General features: G+C 56.4%; 1 protein-coding gene across 2 annotated transcripts; it reads left to right on the plus strand.

Annotated features, from left to right (window-relative positions):
* Positions 1–461: 461 nt before the first annotated feature.
* Positions 462–25,588, plus strand: TBX4 (T-box transcription factor 4; the record flags this gene model as incomplete). Of its 2 annotated transcripts, none has more annotated exons than XM_080712602.1 (8): positions 462–632; positions 1,432–1,526; positions 9,780–9,899; positions 10,811–10,958; positions 21,313–21,465; positions 22,189–22,277; positions 22,360–22,595; positions 24,969–25,588. In XM_080712602.1, the coding sequence occupies 8 exons, from the start codon at positions 462–464 to the stop codon at positions 25,586–25,588; spliced, it is 1,632 nt and encodes a 543-aa protein (XP_080568728.1). The 2 variants fall into 2 exon arrangements, with proteins under 2 accessions (XP_080568728.1, XP_080568729.1); XM_080712603.1 differs by having other exon boundaries at positions 24,972–25,588.
* Positions 25,589–26,024: the final 436 nt, after the last annotated feature.

The following is a 26,024-nucleotide window of genomic DNA, read 5'->3' on the forward strand; positions in this document are numbered from 1 at the left end:
AGGTCCACCAAGGAGCCACCATCAGGAGCTGCCTGCGGAGGCAGCCTGGCTTTGCTTTGCTCTCCTCTGCAGCCAGTCCAGGGAATGCCCTGGGGCAAAACCCAGGCCTGGACCCCATTAATGCGGGACAGCCAGGAAGACTCAGGCCTCAGGCTGCACTGGAGCCCAGAAGGGAGTGACTGGGGTGCCTCTGAGGCTTTGCCGAGAGGGCGGCCCTTCCCCCAGACCTCTCACCCCACCGCCCCACACCCAGGGCAGGCGGACCTGGGACCGCTCGAGGACGCTCCCGGGTCCAGACCCTGGGGGAGGCGAGGGTCCTGCCTCCCCACCAGCTCCCCTGGCCAGCAGGGAGGGGGCGGGGTCCACGTGCCCGGCGGCCCGCACGGAGCCCCCGCTCTGCTCCAGGGGACCCGCGCGCCTGGCCGGCGCGAGTGATCCGGCGTGTGCTGTGCCCGCAGGAGATGCTGCAGGAGAAGGGCCTGTCGGAGAGCGAGGAGGCCTTCCGGGCCCCGGGCCCAGCGCTCGGCGAGGGCAGCGCCGCCAACGCCGCCAACGCCCCCGAGCCCGGGCTGGCCGCGCTGGGCAGCCCCCCAGGCCCGGGCGCCGACGCCGCCAACGCCGCCGCGGAGCAGGTAGGGCCCTCGGGCGGGCGCGTCGGCGGGGTGTGCCCGCTGTGCGGGGCGTCCGAGCGATCGTGGGCAGCGCTCCTCGTGGGGGCGGCTGCGCCCCTGACCGGCTGCCTGGCGGTTCTCCACTGGGTTCGGCCCTGCTTTTTGGGCATCTCTTCACTCCGAGCCGTCGGGGTCTCTGGGGCAGGTGGGAGGGGGATCCCGGTGGCGAGGAGCGAGCCCCAGCCCAGGTCAGCTCGGAAGCCTGGGAGGCCGGGGCGCAGCCTGGGGGCGGGCAGGGCGCGCCCACCCCACCTGGGCGCGCACGGGCCGCGGGGCTTCCCGGCGGTGACCCGACGCCGCGGGCCTGCGCGGCTGGAATCGGTCTGGGAGCGCGGCCGCAGACCTGGGGAGCACGGCCAGAGACCTGGGGAGCACGGCCGGAGACCTGGGAGCGCAGCCGCAGACCTGGGGAGCACGGCCGCAGACCTGGGGAGCGCGGCCGGAGACCTGGGGAGCACGGCCGCAGACCTGGGGAGCGCGGCCGCAGACCTGGGGAGCGCGGCCGCAGACCTGGGGAGCACGGCCCGGCACTGAAGGGTTTGCGCACAGGGGCGCGCGTGCCCCTGCAGGCCCATCTGTAGGTGCCAACCCCGACAAAAGGAGTTTGCGCTACTAGATTGACTTTTAAGCATTCATCAACGGTGCAAACATAATTTTGTGAGACCTATTCTGCGCTTTCTTCGGGTGTGCGCTCTCCTTCCCGCAGGCTCCGCGTGGAGCCCTGGGCCAGGCAGACATGAGTCCTCCTCCCCCTCCGCAGACCCTCGAGAACATCAAGGTGGGGCTGCACGAGAAGGAGCTCTGGAAGAAGTTCCACGAGGCGGGCACAGAGATGATTATCACCAAGGCGGGCAGGTCAGCGCTGCGGAGACAGGCTGGGTGGGTGGGAGACCAGTGGGTGGGTGGGTGGGAGCAGCCGGACCCTCTCCAGCCTGAGGATCGCAGCCTGGGGGCTTGTGGGATCCCTAACTGCGCTGGTCCCAGTTCCCCTGGAGGGTACCACCCTAAAGGCCCAGAGGAGGGGCAGCCAGCGGCTGCAGGCTCCATTGTCCTCCTCTCTCTGGGGACCAGCAAGGTTTCTCCCGGTTGCTTGGATTGGGACCTAGAGATGCACCCTGGAAGATGAGCAGAGAACGGGGCTACATTTTTTTTCAATTTCTGTAACTTTTCAGGAGCAGCATGAACCCCAAGTCCCTTATCTCAGAGGCCTGTTGCTGTTTCTAGTCCCCTCCTGGGCCAGTGGGGAGGGGGTGTGTGTGTGTGTGTGTGTGTGTGTGTGTGTGTGTGTGTGTGTTTTGGGGAACAGCTCTAGGGTGGCTGTCAGAGACGAGTGATTTATAAAGTGGAAACATCCTTAAAATGTGCTGGTGTCTGTGGGAGAGAACAGGGAGGAGGGAGGGAGAGGAGGAAGGCTCGATGGGGGATGGCAGTGTCTGGGTTGGGGTGGAGGGAGGTTGCTGTGGACTAGGCAAGGTCAGGTTCAGGAGCCCCGTCCCCACCGCTCTGCCCTTCCGTCCATGTGCTCACAGTTGATTCTGGCCCCCGGGGACAGGTGAGGTGTAAAAATGTCCTGTTGCCTGGCTGTGGGGCCATAATTGGAGTTTTGGGGAAATGAGTTGGTGAGCCAACCGCCAGGAGCCAGGGATCCTCCTCTGCACACCTCAGACAAGGGTTTCTGCGCCATCACCCATCTGTAAAGGAAAAAGTTCCATCCCTCACAGCTGCCCCTAAAGTGCTTAGCAAAGCCACACTGGACAGGAACAAGGCGCGGCTGGCTTGCGGGCACAGCCGAGGACTGCTGCTGTCCCGGCTCCGCTCAGGGGCAGGCCCATGGAAGGTTTCCTTCATTTTGCTGAGAATGGAGGTCTAGACACTTGTGCCTTAGTGGGGGGGGATGGCATGCCCACCCAGGGCCTCTGTCAGGAGGAGGCAGGTGGGTTGCAGGGCCCGAGTTCACTGCAGTTTGGAGATGAGAAAAAAAAGATCCATTAGGCGGCTGGGCCGAGGGTGGACTTGGGGTCCTTAAGGACAGAGACAGCGGCGCAAGCTCTGCCCCTCTCCCTAGGCCAGTCATAGCAGCTCTGTGGTGTCAGGTACATGGGAACTCTGGAGTAACCGCTGTCTTTTTTTTTTTTTTTTTTTTTTTTGGTTATTGAGAGAGTCAAGCCAGGGGATCCTGTGAGTGGTGCTGGGCCAATTGTTAAGAGGCTTGCAGGTGTGCAAAGGGAGCATTTGTTTCTTGTGCTTGACAGAGTGAAGGGAAAGAAAGAAAAATAATCCAGAATTTCCATTTTTAGGCCACAGAAATAAGCTTGTCTCTTAAAAATCAGTGGGCAGCATGTTCTCTGGGCATGCGTGGCCTCACTAAACAAAAGACATTTGTGTTCTCCCCCTGGGGCCTCCTGCACCTGCGCAGGTCCTCAGGTCCTCCTCCCTCACTTTCCCAATGCATGTGCTCACGCCAGAGGTGGCGGCTTCAGGCAGATGTGTGCGCCTGCTCCTAGTGGAGGCTTATTTAGAGATGGGTCTTAGCAGTGGTGATCACCGTTTAGAAATGGCTGTGATGAGCTAAGCATGGTGGTGCAGGCTCATGATCCTAGCTACTGGGGAGGAGGCTGAGGCAAGAGAGCAACAAGTTCAAGGCCAGCCTGGGAAACTTAGAGGGACCCTGTCTCAAAAATAAAATAAAGCCGGGAGTGGTGGTGCATGCTTGTAATCCCGGCGCTTGGGAGGCTGAGACAGGAGGATCGTGCAGGTTCAAAGTCAACCTCAGCTAGCTTAAGAGACCCTGTTTCCAAATATAAAATATAAAATAGGTCTGGGAGTGTAGCCCAGAGGTGGAAGGTCCCTGGGTTCCATCCCCAGTACCACAAATAAAATAAAATAAAATAAAATAAAATTTTAAAAAAGGGCTGGAAGTGTAGCTCAGGGTAAAGTATTTGCTTAGCATGCTGGATGTCCAGTGTTCAATCCCTAGCACTGAAAAATAAAAAGGCAAGGCTTTGATGATGTTGACCAATTATGGATTCATCACAACCTTTAATTTCTGTGGCGGAATGTTATTCTTGCATTAGATTTAAGTTTTTTTTTCCCCTTCAATACTGGGGATGGAACCCAGGGGCATTTTACCTCTGAGCTTTACCTCCAGCCATATTTTTTATTTTTTATTTTGAAACAGGGTCTCACTGAGTAGCTGAGGCTGTCTGGGAACTGCAATCCTCTTGTCTCAGCTTCCCAAATGCTGGAATTGCAAGCGTGCGCCTTTACCAAAACCCTTTCTGGGATGGTTTCATTTCTCAGCAGATGGCCTGGACTTTTCTCCTTAAATCATAGATTCCTAGGCTCTGAGAGCTAAGAGACACTTAGAGGACATAGACTAAATTAAGGTTTAATTCTTAAGAAGGTTTGTAGCCTCAGCAGAGCAGGGTTGCACCAGCTGAGATAGGAAGATAGCAATTTTGAGGTCTGTGATACCGTATCAAAATAAAACATAAAAAGAGCTAGAAAGAAAGGTGGAGAAAACTCTGGGTCTCATTCCTAGTACCAGAAAGAAAAAAGGGAAAGAAAGTCACTAGCCTCAACCCCATCCCACAGTTCTACAGATCCCGTTTCCTCCTGCATAGATGTCCACTGTGTTTTTGTCGTTGCTGTTTTTGTTGCTGGGTTTTTCTTTTTGGTGCTGAGGATCTAACCCAGGGCTTTGCACATGCTCAGCACTTCACTGTATAACTGAGCGGCACCTTCTTTCCTGCCATCTTCAGGGACCACGTTGCAAGGGCAGCCTGGGGTCGCTGCCTGCTCTGCGTGGACTTGTGGCCCTTCAGTACTGTGTCCAGTGCCTCTCCCTCCTCCCCTAAACCCCTGCGTCTTTACCAGAACCCTTCCTGGGATGGCTTCATTTCTCCGCAGATGGCCTGGACTTTGCTCCTTGAATCACAGATTTCTAGACTGTGAGAGCTGAGAGACATTTAGAGGACACAGACTAAAAGCCCCTGAGAAGGGACATCAGACAATTTCCAGGTCTACACAAGCTAAGCATCCCAGCCCAGAGCAAGACCCTGACCTGGGCATCCCTTTAATGGCTTATTCAGTGCGGGGTGGTTGTTTTGCCCTAGAGACCCTGGGTGGTTAAGAATGCGATCGCTGCTATCTGGTTTGGAGGAGGGGGTCTTGGAGAAGAGGACCTAGAATGTTCTCAAGCCAGACTGAGTTCTTAGGTCATAAGTCTCCTGCCTTGGCCCATTGGGTCCTTGTAAGTCTAAAGACCAAAGGAGAGAAGTCTCTGTATTGGTTAGCAACTTTGAATTCCATCTGGTGAATAAAATGCCAACCATGTGGTTGTCTACCAGCTTCTGAAGGCTCAGGAACCCTTGGTGTCAGGTATAAAAGAGGCTCGAGCCCCACCTCGGCCAGGCCCTGGCCTTCTCAGGCCCCCGCACCCAGGGGCTCATGCTGGTTACTGCAGAGAACAGACTTCTTGGCTTCCTCACATCCCTGCCAAACTTGATACATGTGAGAAACTGCATTTTCTCCCAAACACAGATAAAAGTGAGCTCCACAAAAATTTAAATATAAACCTCCCCAAAATGAAAATTTCCTAATCATCTGACTGCCCTACTCCTAGGTCATGTTTCACCACCAGATAAATCTCCGCTATCAGCCTTCATGGCCTGTTGAGTTCAATGTTGCTTGTGTTAGTGACAGTGAATTTGCGTTTGAAAAATGAACTACCGATGAGAACTCCTGTTGAACCTGTATTGTTTGTTATTCTGAGGCAAGGATTTGGCCAGGCTTAATCCGGGGCTTCAAAGCCAATTGCCCTCGCTCTGTATACAGAGCGTCAGAGCCCAGTGGCGGATGATAAGTAAGGGTTGAGGACACTGGGAAAGTGGGTTGGGGCGAGAGTGCTTTGATCTCTTCTTAAAGTATTTTCTGAAAGCAAAAGTCTATCAAAAGGAAGTGCCTTAAAAAAAAAAATCTAAGAGCAGCAACTGACCTCCACAAACAGCATCCATTCCACACCCCCCCTGCCCCTCCCCTCGGGGAAAATATTTCTTAAAAATGCTTTGGCTGAATTAGAGAAGTGTGTGTGTGTGTGTGTGTGTGTGTGTGTGTGTGTGTGTGTGTGTGTGTGAGAGAGAGAGAGAGAGAGAGAGAGAGAGAGAGAGAGAGGAGAGAGAGAGGGGGGGGGAGGGAGGGAGGGAGGGAGGAATGGGAATCAACTGAGTAGCTTGGCGGGTGCTCTCACAACCCATGTGACCACAAAAGGTTTGGCTGCAGGGTAGACAGCACCCACACCCCACCCTGACTTTTGCCTTGGTTGCTGGGTCCTGGTCTCTTCTTCAACTAACAGGATTCTTCCCCAAGAAGATCCCTGGGCAGTAAGGCCAGAAAGACAGGTGAAGTTCCAGGTAGACCCCCACCTTTCAACTGCAGCTCATCCTCCCCTTCAGACTCAGACTCAGAGCTCCAAGGGGTGTGTGTGTGTGTGTGTGTGTGTGTGTGTGTGTGTGTGTGTGGTGTACACACATGTATAATTTTAGTGCAGATTTTCTTGAAGTTGAATATTTCTGCAGAAGAATGCATGCATCTTAAGTTTGTGCATTTAAGTTCCTTTTGCAAAAGGAAAGAAGGATGTAACCACCATCCAGATAAAGGAAGAGAACAATACCAGCTCCCCAAACCCTCCTGTGCCTTCCCACCCTGGAAACCACTCTCTGGACTTCTCACTCCTTACATTTGATTCGGGTTTGTACTTGCATCTAAAGGGAGGCACAGGAAGCTGCTTCTGCCCCGTCTCGGCCCCACCGACTTGCAGGGAACTCGGGGCTGCGTCCCCCCCCACGCCAAAGGAGGGGATCCAGCAGGTCCCCTAGGTCTGTGTTCTGTTCCTTCTCCCAGGGAAGGGGTGGGGCGGGCGAAGGCCAGCGCCTTGTATCTGTGACCAGGGAGCCGGTGGCTCTCCAACCCGCCACCCTTTGTTGTTTACTCTCTGCAGTGAGTTTGCATGTACAGATTTGTTGCCAAAATCGAAACCCCTGGCTCCCAAGCCCCTGGCCCGCCCCACAAGCTTCCAGCACCCAGAATCGCCCGAGGAAGCTTATCCTAGCAGTTCATTCTAAAGCCATTTCCAAGGATGAGCAGATAAAGGCGCTGCCTGTGCCCTCACAGAGCCCGCTGGGTGATCAGAGCGGAGGGGCTTTCATCTCGCCGGCGGCTGGCCGGCAGGGCAGCCTGTTTATTCCCCTGGCGGAGCCGCTTCCGCGAGCATCTGCCTGAGGTACCCGCCTGAGGGGCAAGGGGCGCGGGGCGAGGGGAGAGAGCAGGGTCCCCGGGGCTAGGAGAGGGCGGACCTGGGGGCACAGAGATCGCGGGGAGCCAGTGACCAGCACCAGGCCATCCCAGCAGCAACAGGCACCGCTGCATGGTCACCACCTCCCTCCCCGCCCTCGCCCCCTCTCCTGCCACCCTTTTCCCACCTGGTGTTGGTTTTCAGGTACATTTTATATCATAAATCAGAGCAATGGCGTCCACCTCACTCCCTGGATTCCTTACGTTTCATTAGTGGGGATTTGTACATACCAGTACAGCCCAGAGGAAGTCACAGCTCCAAGTCCAGCCTGGCCTCTGTGGCAGACGTCATGCTGGCCCTGGGAGCCCTGCGGGAGGGTGGAGCAGGCCTCCCCCCTCAAGACTAGGTGGCTCCACATCGTGCTCCTGGTGGTCCAGAGGCCGTCCTGGAGCTGGCCACCATCGGGTCCATGAAGGCTATGGGGCCTCCTGAGCCCCAGCCTCAGTCCACAAGGAGGCCATGGGCCTCCGGGTTCTATCAGGTATCTCGCTGCCCTTTTCACTGCTGAGGGCGCTGCCTGGGACAGGGGGACTGGGCAGAGGAGGCGGCGACCCTGAGGAGCTCACCTGCCTTGCTGCTCCCGGGCTCTGATGCCCCAACACCTCCCAAGGCTGCCCTCCCTCAGGAATCTGACTCCTGCTCAGCTTCCTGGAGGACCAGAATCCCAGATGCCAGCTCAAGGGGTTCTACAAAGCTCGCAGGCGCTATGCCCTGGCCTCCTGGGCTGCAGGTGAAGTGGAGAAGGCGGGAGGGGGACAGGGTCCACCACCCCTCTCCACAGCTCGGGCAGACCCTCCAGTGGCGGCCAGCATTCCCTCCTGGCCCCCGCATGGACACTCCGCCTGTTGTCACCTGAACCGATCACAGGAGAAGCAGGCTGAGTGTGTGGGGGGCCCAGGCCAGGCCCAGCCAGGGCTGCCCCATTTTGTGGTGGTGTCTGTAGCCGTTACAAAATGGTGGCCTGGAGGGGACAGGATTCTTGGCCTTCCCCCAGGGAGCTGGAAGGCCGGGCAGCTGCTGCCCTCCCCTGCAGCTTTAGGCCCACCACCAGAGAGGCAGGGCCAGGGAAGAGAGTGGCTAGCTCCAGCTGTGCCCCCAGGCTGGGCAGGAGGCTGGTGAGCAGGAGGCAGGATTGGGCTCCGGAGCCTTCTCATTTCCCCCATCCTAGGAGAGGGGGTGGGGTGGACATTTGAAAATGCTTTCAATCGACATCTGAGACAAATTCTTCCACACGGTTTATAAGTCCCTAGACTTGCAGCTCGAGCTCCCCGCCCTCCAGGCACGCACATAGGCGCACCACGCATGCGCTCGCTCCACACATGCGTACCACCACGTGCCCCCCCCCCCGCACAAGTTCCCGGGGCGCAGGGCCGGGGTCCCCAGCCGGAGTGCGCTGACCGCTCACCGGCCCTCCTGCAGTGGGGAGGGGCTCGGGCTTGGCCTGGTGGGGCTTGCTAAAGGGTGCATCCGCTCCTGAAGGCCCTGCTCCTTTCTGGAGGCCAAGCCCTATCCAGGTAAGCTGATGCCCTGGGGACTCCAATCTGTTTGAGGTGTCTAGGGCAGCTCCTCCATCGTGGGCTAGTGAGGGCAGAGGACCAGCTGCTGGCCCTGCAGGGGTGGACCGCTGGGCGGTGACACAGCCCGTTCCATTTCCCTAGCAACTTCAGTGAGGTTTGTGGACGATCAGTGGGGACGGGTGTCTGCCCCCCTCGGGTGCAGTCCAGTGTCAGGGACACGGGACCAGGGAGGGGGCTGTGCCCTGCAGCTAGTTATGTGCCCATGCCGCTGTCCGTGTGTGCGGCGCTCAGGGGTCTGGGGAAGCCCTTCTCTAGAATGTTCTCTGAGCCTCAGCATCCTGCCCAGACACCTGGGCTGCAGGAACTGGAAAACTTTGCATCCTGGTGACGTGGATTTGACAGTTGGAGTTTCTGTGTACCACAGGCTTGTGGAGGGAGAAGCAGAATGGGGGTCGGGGCTGCAGTCATACTTTGACTCAGTCTGCGCAGCAATCCACGAGCTAGGTAGTAATATTATCTGCATTTTAGAGAGGGAAGCCAAGGAACAGGAGGCGTAAGGAAGCCACTGCCCGAGCTCTCTAGGCCATCTGTGGTGGGCGCAGGCTGTGGACCACAGCACGGTGGCTGCAGAGTCCACGCCTGTGTCCTCCAGGCTCCTGGCTGGTTTTCCTCACTTCCAGGCAGGGGGCGTGGGCCAGCTGAGGCTCACAGTGAGCAGGCCTGCTAAACACACCCGGAGAGTCAAAGCCTGCAGGAGTTCCACAGCGCTCTCCAACTCCCCCTCGAGTTGGTGTGAGGCACGACCAGACCAGACAGGAATTAGAGGAGGTATCCTGTTGCTTATGGAAGCAGCGGATGGGAATCCCAAGTCATCTGCTTTGGCGCCCTGTGATGGTGTCCCAAAGCTTCAGCAGTGTACAGGCTGGCAAAGGACAGGAGGGAAACCAAGGCAGCCCGGTTGGCGTGGAAGTCCTCTCTTACTCGGGTGTGTGCTTTGGGGGCTCACAGCCACTGGGCCCCAATCTTAGGAGATTTGGGGAGAGGGGAGTTTGGGACACCATACTTTCCTGAACGGGCAGTTTGGGCAGCCATCTCTGTGTAGCAAGGGCAGAGGGAGAAGCCACACAGCCACCAGGAGAGCCGGGGTCTCTGGCTGAAAGGGCACTGCCTGCCCTTGCTCACTCTGCCATCTTTCCCGGTGCTCTGCCCACGCTGCGCCTGACCCCTGGGCTCCCTCAGGAGGATGTTCCCCAGCTACAAGGTAAAAGTCACAGGCATGAACCCCAAGACCAAGTACATCCTGCTGATCGACATCGTCCCTGCAGATGACCATCGCTACAAGTTCTGTGACAACAAATGGTAAGAGGCCCACGCCTGGCTCCCTCACTGCTGTCCTCCCTCCCTCCCCAGTTTGGGTCCAGGGATCGTGCAGCCACTCAGAGTTGACTGCCAGGATCTGTGGCCTCGGGTCCTCTGCCTGCATGTGGGGCCGGGGAGGGCTTCCAGGTCTGCACACCTGCCCTGGCGCAGGCGATCCTGGTGCTGAAAATAGCGGCGGTGCTTGGTGTTCAATGGACTCAAGGGCCCACGGACAGTCAGAACTTGGTGCCTGCAGTCCAGGGATGGGACACGCAGAGGGGCCCGGCAGATTCAGGCTCTCTGTGCCTTGCTGAGGAGGGCGTGGGAGCAGTTTTCTTGGAGGACCTTAATAGGGTGGGCGCCTGGCCTGCCGTGGTTTTCTCCTGTTTTTCTGTTCACATCCTCTTTGGCTGCGGAGTGGTTCACCTCCAGACCGAATGAGACCGCCACCTGCGGTTGGGTGCTAGGGTGCTTTGGCAAGGGCCTGTGGGAGATAGACAGGTTCAGGGCCAAACTAAACTGGAGCCAGGTACTGCAGTGCCCGCTGCTTTCCACAAGGCTGACTCTTGACCCTCTCCACCCCTGGAGCTCAGAGCAGCGCCCCCTGGAGGAGAGGGCAGCCAGCAGGATCGGGCTCCGCGGGGCAGGACTTAGTGGGCAGCTGCTGGCCAGAGCCACATTTTTTATTTATTCTCTCTCTAAGCTACACTCGAATTCAGAGCAAGCTCGGGCAGAGAGGCAGTTAGCAATTAATAAGTTGTCCTTCGTTTCTGATGATTTGAAAGCTGTCCAGGTCCCTTGAGCTAGCACAGTTTGTAACATTTAAACATTATAACATTATAAACATAGGCGCTGGGCTTCACCAGACCCCAGCTAATGAGCTGCTGCCGCTCTGTCTGCTCTGCTGGCAGGATGGTGGCAGGGAAGGCCGAGCCGGCCATGCCAGGGCGGCTCTACGTCCACCCGGATTCTCCTGCTACCGGGGCTCACTGGATGCGGCAGTTGGTCTCTTTCCAGAAGCTGAAGCTGACCAACAACCACCTGGACCCCTTTGGCCACGTAAGAACGGGGGGCAGCTGCCTGGCTTTGGGAGGCCAGTCCTGGGCAGTGCCGGGAAAGGTCGCTGAGGACGGGGATGGGGACGGGGACCACAGGCTGTGGCGCTGGAGGCCAGCTCGTGGAAGGAGCACAGACCCAGGTCCTGCACGTAGCTGTGGGGCCTCCCCTCCCACTACTGCCTGGTGACTCTGGGCAAGTGTCTCGGTCCTGTGAGCCTCTTTTTCCTTATTTAGAGAATGGAGCTGGCCAAACATACTTTTCATGGGAGTGAGGTTTAAATGAGAGAATTTGCAGGAGGTACCTTACACATAGGAGGCTTTAAGTGATTGCGGCTCTGAGATGGTGACGGTGACGGTGACGGTGATGGTGATGCGCTGAGTCCGAGCCTCATTCTTGCTGCAGCATGACACGAGACAAGCGAGGTTTGGGAGGGTGAGCTCCACAGCTCCTCTGGCGCGTTCCCCACCTGGCCTGGTGGCTGCTGGCCTCTGGGAAGGAAGGCTGTGCTCTGGCTCCAGGTCAGCTCCTGCCTGGCTGGCCCGGGATCTGGCTCCCCGGTCAGGGATTCTGCAGCCCCGGGACGCTGCTTGATGTCCCGTCCAGGCTGCCCAGGCTCATTCTTTCCCCATCTGGCCCTGGCAGGCCCACAGAAAGGAGCATTTTATGTGGAAATTCTGAGCTCAAGTGTGTGGCAGACAGAAGCCTGGGAGCTGGCATCTTCTGCCAGGGCTTAGGCCCTGCCTCCGGTGCTCACGCTGGACCTGTGGGGCGGGGGCGTGGCTGAGCAGAGGGCAGTAGAGGCTCCCGCACGCACAAGTGCTCGGGCGCAGATGGCAGGTGGTGGGTACAGGCCTGGCCCCTCTGCCTCAGTTACGTCTCGGGGGAGCTGGGTGCCAGGCAGGATTCTGGGAACGATAGCTCCTCCTGGAAGATGCCACAGTGCCTTATTTCTGATTAGCTGGTAGGTAACTGGTAAGCGGCTCCTAGTTTTATTTATTTTTTATTTTTATATTTTTATTTTTTGGTGGTACTGGGGGTGGAACCCAGAAGCTTTCTACCTCTGGGCTACACTCCCAGACCTTTTTTTTTAAAAAAAAATATATTTTATTTGGAAACAGGGTCTCACTAAGTTGCTGAGAGCCTCACTAAGTAGCTGAGGCTGGCTTCGAACCCGTGCGATCCTCTTGTCTCAGCCTCCCCAGCGCGGGGGATTACAAGCGTGCGCCACCACGCCCGGCGTAGCTCCTAGTTTTAATCTCTCAGAGTGTTCGGGTCTCTTCTCAGTCACTGGTGAAATGTAAATGAGCCAATTAACCTAATGAACACCCGACTTTCCTGTTTTGTGAGTCTTTGCTTGTGGTGCTGGGGGTCCAACCCAAGGCCTCACATTTTGCAAAGTCTTCATCGTGGCTTTTGCCACACAGGGCGGGCAGATGCCCCATGGAGCAGTTAGCCAAGTCCCAACCTCCCAGAGGACCAAGGCCTTTAAGCTGAGGCTAGCACCCCCCCCCCAGCTCTTCCTGGTACCACCCTGGCCAGGACCTTGCTCCCACGTGACCCCTGCCTGACCTCGGGGGCTCAGGTGGGCTGTGGCCTCTGTGGTGGCGGCAGAGAACCTAGATGCAGGAACGCGCCAACCCATGGGGCAAGTCCAGGGCTTGGCAGGGGCCGCCTCCTGGGGGGAGAAAGATAGAGGCCTTGGAGAGGCTTTGGGATACACCGGGCATTAGCAAGGTTCCCATCTGCGGGGATGCCTCAGAGGACTCTTCTGCCCCCCACGTCTGCAGAAAGCTGCAGGGGTCTGCTTCCTGCCCCATGCTCTTGGCCCTTCCGCCTTCTCTGGATCTCGGGACTCTAATCTGTCTTATCTTGAGCTGCTTGGGGCATCATGGAAGAGGAAGCAGCCCCTGACCAAATATAACTTCCTAGCCATATCAGGGCAAGCTTGGAGCTTGGCCTTCTACTCCTTGGCCCTTGCTGGTGGGAGTGGGGAGCGCCCACTGAAGGGTGAGGAAGCCATCCTTCTTGGCTTCTCAGTGCGGGAGCCTGGGAAAGAGCCGTCTTGTACCGGGAACTTGGTCCGGACACGCCCTGCCTTCCGCACATCTCTGCTCCTCATTGCCAGTTTTACCTAAAAGCTTCCAGGCCTCAAGGAACGTTCTCCAGGCAAGTGGAGCTTGGACTTTCCCCTGGGATCCTCACTGGGTCCCGGGAGCTTTAGCAGCCACCATTGGTGGCTCTCCTGTGTCCCACCTGGACCCTCCCTGGGAAACGGGCCAGACACAGGTACCAGCTGGTACTGTGCCACGGCCATCACCATCCGGTGAAGCCGACAGCGGGTTCCAGCAGTTGTGCTGGTTTCCTTCTAGCTTAGGGATCCTTCACCCCAGCTCGCCCCAGATCCTCATCCCAGTGTTGGCTGAGAGGCCCTGCGCCTGCCGCACATAAACCTATAATCCTAGCACTTGGGAGGCTGAGACAGGAGGAGTGCAGGTGCAAGGCCAACCTCAGCAACTTAGGGAGACCCTGTTTCAAAATAAAGAATAAAATGGGGCTGGGGGTGTAGCTCAGAGGTGGAATGCTCCTGGGTTCTAACCCAAGTACCATAAAAACAAACAAGTAAACAAAACCAAAAACCTCAAGTAGGAGTCCTGCTGAGGGAAGTATAGAGGAGCCAGTTTGAGATCATCTTTCTGGTTGCTTCCTCCATGAATGTGGGGTGTGTGTGTGTGTGTGTGTGTGTGTGTGTGTGTGTGTTGTTTTGTTTGGTGGTACTGAGGTTCCTGGAAACCCTTTTACTTCAGGGCTACACTCCCAGACCTTTTTTATATATATATATTTTTTTATTTGGAAACAGGGTCTCTTAAGCCAGCTCGGCTGGCTTCTAACTTGCGTGATCCTCCTGTCTCCGCCTCCCAAGCGCGGGGATTACAGGGGTGCACCACTATGCCCGGCAGTGTGTGTGTGTGTGTGTTTAAATCATCTAAGGACCCTTCTCCAGAGTCCAGGTGAGGCTGTGGGCCTGGCAACTGGTCCTCGGTGGCAGGTGGGGCTCTGGAACTGGAGCCTCTCAGACCATGGGGCCAGATGCTCCTCCAGGGCAGGCCTGGGTCCTGACTGGACCATCCACCTCCCATCCACCTCCCAGGGGCCTGGGAAAGTCTTCCTTCCTCCTCCCCTCTTCGCTCACTCCTGAGCCTTGGGATCCAAGTTCCAATGTAACTTCCTCAGGGAGAAAACTCAGGACCCTGTCCTGTGTCTAAGAACAGTAAGCACTTTTCCATCCTAATGCATAACAGAGTTGTAATTTAAGACTTATGTGCAGCTTTAAAATTGGTGTTTGAATCGGAAATACATTCACCTGGTTTAAAAATAAATCATCATATAAAAATGTTTTCAACATGTTTTTTCTTGTTCCCCATCCATCCTTTTTTTTTTTTTTTTTTTTTTTTTTTTTGTGGTACTGGGGATGGAACCCAGGGGCATTCTACCTCCGAGCTACACTCCCAGCCCTGTTTTTTATTATTATTTATTTTGAAACAGGGTCTCACTGAGTTGCAGAGGGCCTCACTAAGTAGCTGAGGCTGTCCGCGAACCGCGATCCTCCTGTCTCAGCCTCCTGAATGCTGGGATTACAAGCATGCGCCACCACGCCCGTTTTCAGTTATTTATTTATTTATTTGCAATTTTTACTGCAGGTGATCACTGTTGTTCATTTCTTTCCAGCATTTTTTTCTTTTTGCACATACACGGGGAATTCATAACCTCAACTCTAGACACAAAAGCTGCCATACTATGTAACCATCTTTGGTACTTTGCTTGGTAAACTGAACCTACCTTGGAGACTGTTCCACCTAGGAAGCTTCCGCCTGCCTTTTGTACAGCTGCTTACAGCCTATCGCAGGATTGTTCCATAAATTCTATAAGCCAGTCCTTACTGAAGGAATTAGGCGTTGGGCTATTTTCTGCTCTTTTGATTAAGCTTTAACGTATGTCATTTTGCACGGTGCCAAGTCTATCCATGCAATAAACTGCCTGATGTTCAAAGAATATTTGGATTTGGAATTTTGAAAATATCACAAAATTGCCCTCCACAGGAGGTTTACCCACGGGCGTTCCCACTATTGCTGTGGTCTTACCGATAGGGTGGGAAAAGAAACCTTGGGGATTTTGGCAGTTTGATAGGGGAACTGTAGTTAGCAGTCTTAGTCTTATTTCTTTTACTGTGAATGAAATTGAGCTTCTGTCTGTCTGTCTCTCGTTCTCCTTTTATTTTTCTCATCCTGGGTACGGAACCCAGGGCTCTGCTACTTCCAAGCCACAACTCCAACCCTTTTAGTTTTTTATTTTGAAACAAGGCCTTGCTAAGTTGCTGAGGCTGGCCTTGAACCTGAGATCTTCTTGTCTTAGCCTAACAAGTATCAGGATGTACAGGCATGCACCCAGCCATCTTTTTATATACATTTTCTCAAGTTAAAAAAAAAAAAAAAACTTGCTCATGTCTTTCTCAGATTTCTGATCTCATCAATTTTAGAGCCTTTTCTGAATTAGGGTCTTATACTCTTATCTGTGTGTGAGTTGTACATTTTTCTAGTTAATCATTGAAGTCTCCGATTAAATTTGCCCATCTTTTCCTTATAGATTGTGATTTCGAGTAATTGAGAGGCCATATCCACTCATTCCTTCTAAGGAATCTAACTTTTAAACTCTTGCTCCTTTTGGACGCGGTCCTGGCATTCGATGTGAGGTGTGAACACCTCCAGCGCCGTCCAGTGGTCCCAGCACCAGTGACCCGGGAGCCGGCTTTCCTCCTGGGCGGGTGGGATGCCAGGCCCCCGCCTGGACTCAGGTCTGCCCAACTGTGGGGCTCTGTGACCCTGCTCTTCTTTTTCAGAGTTGTGTTTTTTTTTTTCTTATCTTACCTATATTTTCATATGAGCTTTCGAATAAGCTCATAGCATGGCAAAGGAAATGTGTTTGCACTTTTACTCGGCTTCTGCAAGGTATACACTTGCGTTGGAAGGACTGCCAGGAACGCTGCTCTTTCCTGCTGTTGCCTTTTGACCTTTAGGAGTATTCGGGTGTTCTTCCCAAGGCGGTACCCACGTCTTGTCGGGTGTATCATCTTGTGCGTTACCGTGACAGATGTAGTGGTGTTTTATTATTTTATTACATTTTCTTTCTTTTTTGTGGTATTGAGGAATGAACCCAGGGGCATTCTACCTCTGAGGTACATGCCCAGTCCCCCACTTTTTTGTGTGGTACTGGGGATGGAAACCAGGGGCATTCTACCTCCGAGCTGCACCTCCAGCCCTATTTTTTAAATTCTTTTTATTTTGAAATAAGGTCTCACTCAGTTGCAAAGAGCCCAAGTAGCTGAAGCTGTCAGAGAACCAAGATCCTCCTGTCTCAGCCTCTCAAATGCTGGGATGACAAGCATGCGCCCCCACGTCCAGCCCCCAGCCCCTTTTTTACTTTTTATTTATTTTTATTATTTTTATTTTGGTGGTACTGGGGTTCCTGGAAGCCCTTCTACCTCCGGGCTACACTCCCAGACCTATTTTTGCATTTTTATTTGGAAACAGGGTCTCCTAAGCCAGCGTGCTGGCTTCGAACCTGCGCGATCCTCCTGTCTCTGCCTCCCAAGTGCGGGGATTACAAGCATGCGCCACCATGCCCGGCTACTTTTTATTTTAAAATAAGGTGGCTCTCTCTAAGTTACTGCAGTCTAGCCTCCGACCTGTGATCCTCCTGTCTCCACCTCCCAAGCACTGAGATTAATTATTACAGGCATGTCCACTGTACCTAGCTTTTCCACTACACTTTTTGTGTGTGTGTGTGTGTGTGGGTCTGGAGATGGAACTCAGGGGCATTTGAACTCCGAGCTACACCCTCTGCTCTATTTTTATTCTTTATTTTGAAACAGGATCTCACTAAGTTGCGGAGGGCCTCACTAAATAGCTGACGCTGTCTGTGAACCGTGATCCTCTGGTCTCAGCCTCCCGAATGCTGGTATTACAAGCATGTGCCACCACGCCTGGCTTAGTTTTTTGTTGTTGTTGTTGTCTTTTTTTCTTTTTAAGCTGAAGATCCTGTCTTTGTCCTAACATTTTTGTGGGAATGGGGAGGGTAAGAAGAACGAAGCCAGGTATGGTGACCCATGCCTTTAATCCCAGTACTCTGGAGGCCGACACAGGAGGACTGAAGGTTCTGGCCAGCCTCAGAAATTTATAGTGAAACCCTCCACAACTTAGCGAGACTCTGTTTCAAAATAAAATAGGCCTGGGAGTATAAAACAGAGGTAGAATGCTCCTGGCTTCAATACCTAGTACCACATAAAAAATTAAAAAATAGAAAATAGAGCTGGTATGCAGGGATGAGGTAGAATGCCCCCGGGTTCAATCCCCAGTACAAAAATAAATTATGATGCAGAGTATTTCTGGTTTTACTGTATACCAAAATGAACCTTGGCCCCCCTGTCGTGTGGCTCGCACCCAGGGGTGCTGTGCTCCATGGGGGACGAGGATGTCTCATGGGGCCACGTCCCTTACAGTGTTTGGTGACAGCACATGGCTAGTTCGGAGCTTGTGGAGTGCAGTGCGTCCTCTCTCAGGCCATTTGGATTCTGCTCAGGACTCTGTCTCCAGCCGGCTGTGTGTCCTTGGGCAAGTCACGTCCCCGCTCCAGGCCTTCTGTTCCTCATCTGCGCAAGGGAGGTGGAGTAGAGAGACCTCTGCAGCCTGCCCGCCCATGTCCTAATGTTCTGTGATCCCCAGGGAGGCAGATCTGGGCCTCGGTGGCCAAGCACGCTCTGCCGAGCTCTGGAGACGAACGCTTGGCGCTCTCGCGATTGTTAAAATAGAACAGGCTTCTGAATTGGGGCCAGAACATAATGAATCCCATTTCTGTAAAACAATGCCGGTGATGGGACCAGTCATGTAGCACGGCCGCTGACGTGGCCGGCCCGTTTGGCTCAGCATCCTCTGCAGCAATACAGACGTGAGGCTCTGGCACGGTCCAGGAACGTGGTGCCCGCAGAGCTTGCGAGCGAAGCCAGGTGTGTGATCCCCGGCTGCTCCCACGTTCTCCAGGCTGATGGCCTGAGGCTTCGGTTTGCCTCCACCTTGGTTCGGTGTGTGAAGCTTCCTCCAAGCCCCAGGCTGTTGGCGTCGGGAGGGGTGTTTGGGGCCACTGAGTCAGAGCCCCCACTTCATTGACAAGGACCGCGACTGCAGGAGGGGAAGAGCTGGCTTAGCATGGTAGCTGGTAAAGAGACCCTACGGGCCTCTGGACTCTTCTTGACTTCTCGGTGGCGACAGTATTCCGCTGGTGGCTCCTGGCCGTCCCTGGAGGTCTGGCAGTTTCCTCTAGAGCAGGCTGCTTCCCTCAGAGGAAGCGTGTCTGGCCGTCTCTGGGCCATCATCAGGGACCCTGTCTCCTGGGCGGCAGTGTTTGGCATTCTGAACATCAGGCATCGCTGAGCCCTGAGAGCCGACGAGGGAGGCGGCGGAGGATGGCGGGGCAGAAAGAGGGACCTGGTGCCGAGGTGTGCGGCTTCGCTGGTGCTCCAGAACGTTCTGAGCAGGGCATGACCTGGTACGAGGTGTAGCAGGTGAACAGGGAAAGGAAGCAGATGGTGGGGGTAGGAGGCTGTCACAGCAGCCTGGCCAGTGACGGGGCCCAGCCAGTATGCACAGAGGGAGCGGAGGCTTCCGGGTCATAGACTCACAGGGCTTGTCACTGAGTGGACCTGGGGCAAGGAGAGGGCACTCGATGACGGTGCCCGGGCTCTGGCCAGAGCGTGACCGCTTGTGGCTGGCCACGGTCATGGGGGCAGGGGCCTGCTGCCATCTGCCCTCCTGGGGTGTGGGTGGCTGTGGCCTCTGTTTGGGCTGCGTCAGCCCATTGTCCTGTTCTCGCTTGTGCCCCCACCAGGAGAGTCACGGTGGCGGGGGCTGGTCCTGCATTTGGGGCACAGAGGCGTGTGAGAGTTCACGGAGGCATCGCCCAGCACGTGTTCAATCTCAGTGTTTGACCTGAAAATTGTCTTCGACATTATCTTGTCTCCAGTGAGCTCAGAGGAGGATTTGCCCACATTCCCAGAGGGTCTGCAGCCAGGACTTGAGCCCTCCTCCTCCACCCGATCCTGGTGTGGGGGGGGCAGGGGCTCGGGGTGCAAAAGGAGTAAGAGGTGCGGCCTTTCCCCGGGGGGAAGTGGTCCGGAAGCAGCCAGGTAGAGGTGCATGGGGAGGAAGTTTCTGGACTGGGAGTTCAGAGCGGCCCAGGGATCTGGGAAGGCTTTCCAGAGGGGTGGGGTCTTCCTGGAAGAGAGGGTAGGCCTCAAAAGTGAGAGAGGATGGGAAAGGAAAATCAAGACAGCGGGTCAGACTGTGGGCAAGGCGCAGAGGCCGGGATCAGGCTCCCAGGCGCTGCTAGCTGCTCGGTTGCTGGGCCTTGGGTGAACTTGGGTCCTTGGGGCTTCTGTGGCTTGGGGAGTAGGGCAGGTCAGAGCAGCCTGCAAGGACTGGGCGGTGTTCTCCAGGACCCACCGGGCTCCCGTCCTCATAGGAACATTCCAGGCTCCTGGACGAAGCCGGATGGCTAAGCCTGACCCTCCACAGGTGGTGTCGGAGTCTCACCTGAGTTTATCGTCTGACAGGCCCCACCTGGACGTGGGGAGCTCTGTACTTACCCCGAGAGGGTCCACAGTTTGTCCCTGAGGGGGCGGTGGCTAGTGCAGAAGGCAAAAAGATTGTTACCTGCCGAAGAGCCACCTAGCCAAACTGAAGAGCGGCGCCGATCCCAGGTGGAACCCAGGCGGTTCTGGGCCACCTCCCTCAGCGGAGCAGCCGCCCCATCCCCAGGGTATGAATGGAGCTGCCTGGCCTAAGGCTTCATTGCCAAGAGCAGGACTTTGGCCTTTCTCTTGGTGCTCTGGGCACCAAAGAGTTAATTCTTTGCCGCTGCCAAAGTGGGGCTGGAGGTGGGGGCCTGGGGAAGAGTGGGGGCTATCAGGGCAACTAAGAGGGGGGCACCCTCAGGCTGAGGGCAAGGAGCTCAGAGGGAGGGGAGCGGGACAGAGACCAAAGGGTTAACAGAGGCGGCCCTGCTGATAAAATGCCCCAAATTCCCGGTCCTGCCTCCCCCTGGGGAGGGCATCTGGCAAATGTCAGCGATAAAAAGTGCATTTTAATGGCACGTGATGCCGGGCTACCGTCGGGGGGCAGCGGACGGGGCAGGCGTGGGCAGCCACCACCGCGTGTTCCTCCAGCTCTCACTCAGCTCCGGCCAGCTGGGGCGACCTTCCTCCCTCCCACCAGGGCCCTCCTCCAAGGGTATTTTAGAAACTGGCGGTCTCCTACCTTGCTACCTGGAACTCTGGCCTGGGCAAGCTTCTGCCCTGGCTGCAAGCTGCCTTGGGCAGGTGTGAGGGCTGGGCGGGCTGGTCTCCGCGCAGCAGGCCTCTGTGGGTGCTTCTGCCCTTGCCCGTCCCACCAGCCCCGGGCTCTGGAGTGGCCTTTGCTGAGGGCTGCGAGCTGCGAGGGGGCAGCTGGGCGCCCTCGGTGGGTCCAGGAAAGGCGGCTAAGGGGGCTGGGAGGGCGCCCTGGAGGGAAACGCTGGGTGAATGCTGTGATCCTCAGTGCCATGCACGCTGTAATCCTGGCCCGGCCACTGACAAGACCCTGTCTCAGAGTAAAACAATAAAAGGGCTAGGAGTGTAACTCAGTGGCAGATCACCCCTGGGTTCAATACCCAGTATTTTTAAAAAAAAAAAGAGGCTCAGAGAAGTGGAGTGAGCTTCCTGAGTCGCTCAGTGATTGGAGTTCCCCAAGCTTCTGCTCACAACTCAGGGTCCCCCTGTACTGTACTCTGCCCATCAAGCTGGCCCTTTTTTATGTGTGTGTGCGGTAGTAGGATTGAACCGAGGGGTTTTCTACCTCCGGGTTACACCCAGCCCGATTTTTTACATTCTTTATTTTGAAACAGGGTCTCACTAATTGCAAGGGCCTCACTAAATAGCCGAGGCTGGCCATGAATCTGCGATCCTCCTGTCTCGGCCTCCCAAGTACTGGGATTACAGGCATGCGCCACCATGCCTGGTTTCACAGGGGCCTTTAAGTTGTGAAAGCTCCTTTCTGAGTTCCCCACAGCCATGGTGGAACAGTCTTTCACACTGGCGAGGTCCCGGCTTCAGGGTGGGGTTGGGCTTCCGTGGCTCTTTGCTGGAAGCTTCAGGATCTTTCTGGGCTCAGGGTCTCAGGTCTTAAGGTGAAGGAACCAGCCCCAGGCCAGCTGAACAGGTCAAGGCCCAGAGGGGGCAGGGGCCGGAGCTCAGAGGGGCCTTCTCTTCCAGATCATTCTCAATTCCATGCACAAGTACCAGCCGCGATTGCACATCGTTAAGGCCGACGAGAACAATGCTTTTGGCTCCAAAAACACAGCGTTCTGCACCCATGTGTTCCCAGAGACCTCCTTCATCTCTGTGACCTCCTACCAGAACCACAAGGTACAACCATGGCCCCGCCACAGATCAGCAAGGCCAGGCCGGTGCGCGGGGACCTCAGGAGAGCTCTGAGGCAGGAGCAGGGAAGAGCAGACGAGAAACTCTCCAGCATGCAACAATGACGGTCCCTGTATTTAGGGGTAGACAGTGCAGAAGGCAGAGAGGCCAATTCCTGCTGCAGAGCTGCGGGGCTGACCCAGGAGCCTGGGGGGCGGCGCCCACAGCCAGGAGCTGTAGAGACGGAGCCCAGCGGACCATGGGGCCTGAGCGTTAGGCTCCTTTCCCCTGCCACGCTGCTCCGGGGGCTTTGGCACAACACATTGGACTGGCCTGTGCGGAGACCACTGGGGAAGGCCCTAGGCTGTGATGGGTTTTAGGCAGAAGAGAGACAGGTTTGCATTTAGAACTCTCGCTAAATGTGATGGTTACACTGGACGGGGGTGACATGAACAGGCAGGTCCCTGGGAACTGTGCCAGGGACCCAGGAGAGACAGAGGCCAGGAGAAAGATTGGGAGGAGTGAAACAGGGACTGGAGGAGAGCCAGGGACCGGTCGCATGCCCATGGTGAGGCCAAGGGCGCCCTGTGACCCCGGCTGCTGGCCTAGGCCGGGCGCAGCTTCCCCAGCCCTTGCCGGCTCCCAGTGTGCTGAGCTGGGGGAGGAGGCCACAGGCCAGTCCAGGCCTCCGTCCTCCCAGCGACTCCGCCCCGTGTCCTCTCCTGACAGATCACACAGCTGAAAATCGAGAACAACCCTTTTGCCAAAGGATTCCGGGGCAGCGATGACAGTGACCTGCGTGTGGCCCGGCTGCAGAGGTGGGGCTGCTTGGGCCCAGGGGTGGGGCGGGCGGGGTAAGCCTGGAAGCCTCTTCACTGTCTTCCTGTCTCTCCCCTCCAGCAAGGAGTATCCTGTGATTTCCAAAAGCGTCATGAGGCAGAGGCTCGTCTCCGGCCAGCTGGCAGCCAAGCCCGACGTCAGCCCCCTGCATGGCGCCCACCAGGCCCTGCAGCACTACCCGTACGAGAACGGGGCCCACATGCCCTTCGCCGCAGCCGAGCCGCAGGACCTGCCCCTCAACACCTTCCCCCCGCAGAGGGACTCCAGCCTCTTCTACCACTGTCTCAAGAGGCGAGGTAGCGCTCAGCCCAGAGGCCTGGGGGTGGAGGGACCCCACGACACACGGCAGCCCCTCACAAGACAGCTTGCGGCCTGGTGTCCCAGGATCCTGGCCCCTGCTGGGTCCAGGTGCTTGATACCCCTCTGAGATCCTGTTGTGTGGCAGGCTGGGGACGGAGACACAGGCAGCAGCGCTCTCTGTGCTGGGCTCAGTGAACAAGAGCCCTGAGCTGGGATCCAGACCACCCATGCTCTGCAACCAGCAGGACTTGAGGCATGATTCAGGACCTTGCCAGAGGAACTCACTAGGCTCTGAACAGTCCCCTGGTAGGGGTCTGGGGTTGTGTTTGCAATCCATGAGGTTCTCTCCACCCCACTCCTAGGGATGAACACAGCAGGGCTCGGAGCATCCCCCGCGCAGATCCTGTTAGAACTCAGTGGCCTAAGCCAGGCGTAGCCGCGCATTCGGGAGGCTCAGATACGAGGCTCACAGGTTCGCAGCCAGCCTCAGTTACTTAGTAAGGCCCTCCGCAACTTAGTGAGATCTTGTTTCAAAATAAAGAATTAAAAAATAGGGTTGGGGGGTGTAGCTCAGAAGTAGAATGCCCCTGGGTTCCGTCCCCAGTACCATGGGGGGAGGGGAGAAGAAAAGAAAAAGAAAGAAACCAACTCAGCGGCCTAGTGCAGTTGTCAGCCAGCTGTGGCCCAGGGACCAAAGGCAGCCTGCTGCTCACACACAGTGGCTTCTGGACTTGCAGTTGAAAACAGAAGATTGCCATGCACAGTGGCATAGACCTCCCAGCACCTTGGGAAGCCGAGGCAGGAGGATTACAGGTTTGAGGCCAGCCTGGGTAACTCAGGGAGAGCCCATCAACAGAATAAAAATAGAGACCAGGTGTGGTGGCGCACGCTTGTAATCCCAGCACTTGGGAGGCTGACACAGGAGGATCCAGGTTCGTGGCCAGCCTCAGCTACTTAAGTGTCCTCCACAACTAGTGATACCCTGTTTCAAAAAATAAAAATAAAAATATCGGTCTGAGGGTATATCTCAGCGGTATGATGCCCCTGGGTTCAATTCCCAGCAACACACACACACACACACACACACACACACACACACACACACGGTCTGGGAATGTAGCTCAGTGGTAGAGCCCCTGGGTTCAATCCCCAGCACTGCAGAAAAAACAATCATAAGTGAACATTCTATGAAATTCACATCTGGGTATCCGTTAGTCTCACTGGCATGCAGCCACGCTGATGGCTGCTTCCACGGGATCACAGCAGGGCCGGGTAATTGGGACACACAGGGCAGGACAAGCAAAGCCCCAAATATTTACCATCTGCCCTTTGCTCGTCCTGAGCCCCAGTGACGAGGCCACCTCCCAAGTCCAAGAGCTTGGTGCAGGGAGGGAGGAGGGCTTTGGGGAAAAGAGGGAGAGGAGCGGTGGGTGAGGGGTGAGGGAGAGAGTGGGGTGAGGGAGAAGAGCCAGCCCCTTGGGAAGGTTCCGAAAGGCCAAAGGACAAGGAGGTGCAGGCTTCGAAATTGCCCCCTTCCCCGCCAGGCCACCCCGCCCTGTGTCCACAGCTCAGCTTGGTTTCCAGAATGAGTCCCTAGAGAACATGGAGGGAGGGAGGGAGGGAGGCCAAGACAAGCTGGGAGCAGCCTTCTTAAACTTGTCAAGTAGGCCCGGGTCGTCCCTCGGTCCCAGAGGAGGACGCGTCCTTCCCCAGAGTTAGGCCCACACAGCCAAGGATGTGGCGCTACGCAGACACAATTTGGGGCAGTGATGTCATCTTTCCCAGAGCATCAGCGTAGCCTGAGAAGTATGTCACCCTCTCTGTTTCCTGATCTTGTAGACGTGGTCACGTGTGGATCGGAGACCGGTCCTCTTTGAATACAGCAAGGCTCGCTAGCTTCCTCCACCAGCCTCAGCTCGGCCGAGCTCAGGATGGCGGAGGAAGCACCGTGGCCATTTTCTGGCTAGCAGACACAGCTGTGGTCTCTGGGCCTGGTGTGGCCTGGCAGCTGCCTTCATTTCCTCGGCCAGGGCTGGCCTTCCCTCAGAATGCCAGCGCAGGGCAGGCCCTTCAGCGTCCCGAGCGCCGGGTTGGCACCGGGTTGGAGCCGTGTGCTGTCTGGCTTAGCGCGTTGCTCCGTGTCCAGTGTTGTGGTGTCCCCGTGGCCTTTGAGTGGGGTCCATAACCTGACCGCTTCTCGGCCCCTGCCACCGCCTTGTAGAAGCTGTAGCTGATTGGAATGGTTCTGGGGAGCGCTGTGGCCGCACACGGGCCAGGGCCAGGCACCAAATGATGGGGTGGTCGTCCCCTGGGACTGTTCTGGGGCCTCTGCTGGGGAAATGACTCCTGTATCTTTCTTTGTCTTGCAGCAGACAGTGCCCGCCACTTGGACCTGCCGGGCAAGCGGTCCTATCTAGAAGCTCCCTCTTCCGTGGGAGAGGATCACTATTTCCGTTCGCCCCCGCCCTATGACCAGCAGATGCTGAGCCCCTCCTACTGCAGTGAGGTGACGCCCAGAGAAGCCTGCATGTACTCGGGTTCAGGGCCTGAGATCGCCGGGGTGTCTGGGGTGGACGATCTGCCCCCGCCTCCGCTGAGCTGTAACATGTGGACTTCGGTCTCACCGTACACCAGCTACAGCGTACAGACCATGGAGACTGTGCCTTACCAGCCCTTCCCCACACACTTCGCCGCCACCACCATGATGCCCCGGCTGCCCGCCATCTCTGCTCAGGGCTCCCAGCCACCAGGAAACGCCCACTTCAGTGTCTACAACCAGCTGTCGCAACCTCAGGTCCGTGAACGGGGGCCCACCGCCTCGTTCCCGAGAGAGCGCGGCCTGCCCCCGGTGTGCGAGCGGAAGCCACCCTCGCCGCACCTCAACGCTGCCAATGAGTTTCTCTACTCCCAGAGCTTTTCCTTGGCCCGAGAATCTTCCTTACAGTATCATTCAGGAATGGGGACCGTGGAGAACTGGACAGATGGATGACTCCCAGGTCTCCTTGACAGCCCCAGGACCTTGTCAACCCAGTGTTAACCTCTGTGCGTGGCCTGCAGTACCAACACAGGACAGCATTTCAGAGGGGTGGTGCCCACGGGTGTGTGTGTGTGTGTGTGTGTGTGTGTGTATGCGTGTGTGTGTGTGTGCGTGTGTGTGCACGCGCATGTAAGTATTTGGAGAGCATCTATCTTCTGACATACACCTGCCATCAGGACAAGAAAAAAAACCCAGTTCTCTAAGAAGTGATGGCGGCTGCAGGACCTGCCTGCTGTTACCCGACCCTTCTTGACATCCCCACGGGTGGGATGGAGGTGGAGGGTTCACACAAGTTATTTAGAGGTTTCTTATACGACAATCTGATTTACTCAGGGGCCAGGAGAGGAGGTCTCTGTGCTGGGACCCGAGCTCCCTGTGGAGTTCATGG

The sequence above is a fragment of the Muscardinus avellanarius genome (genome assembly GCF_963383645.1).
Source record: "Muscardinus avellanarius genome assembly, chromosome: 16".
NCBI lineage: Eukaryota > Metazoa > Chordata > Mammalia > Rodentia > Gliridae > Muscardinus > Muscardinus avellanarius.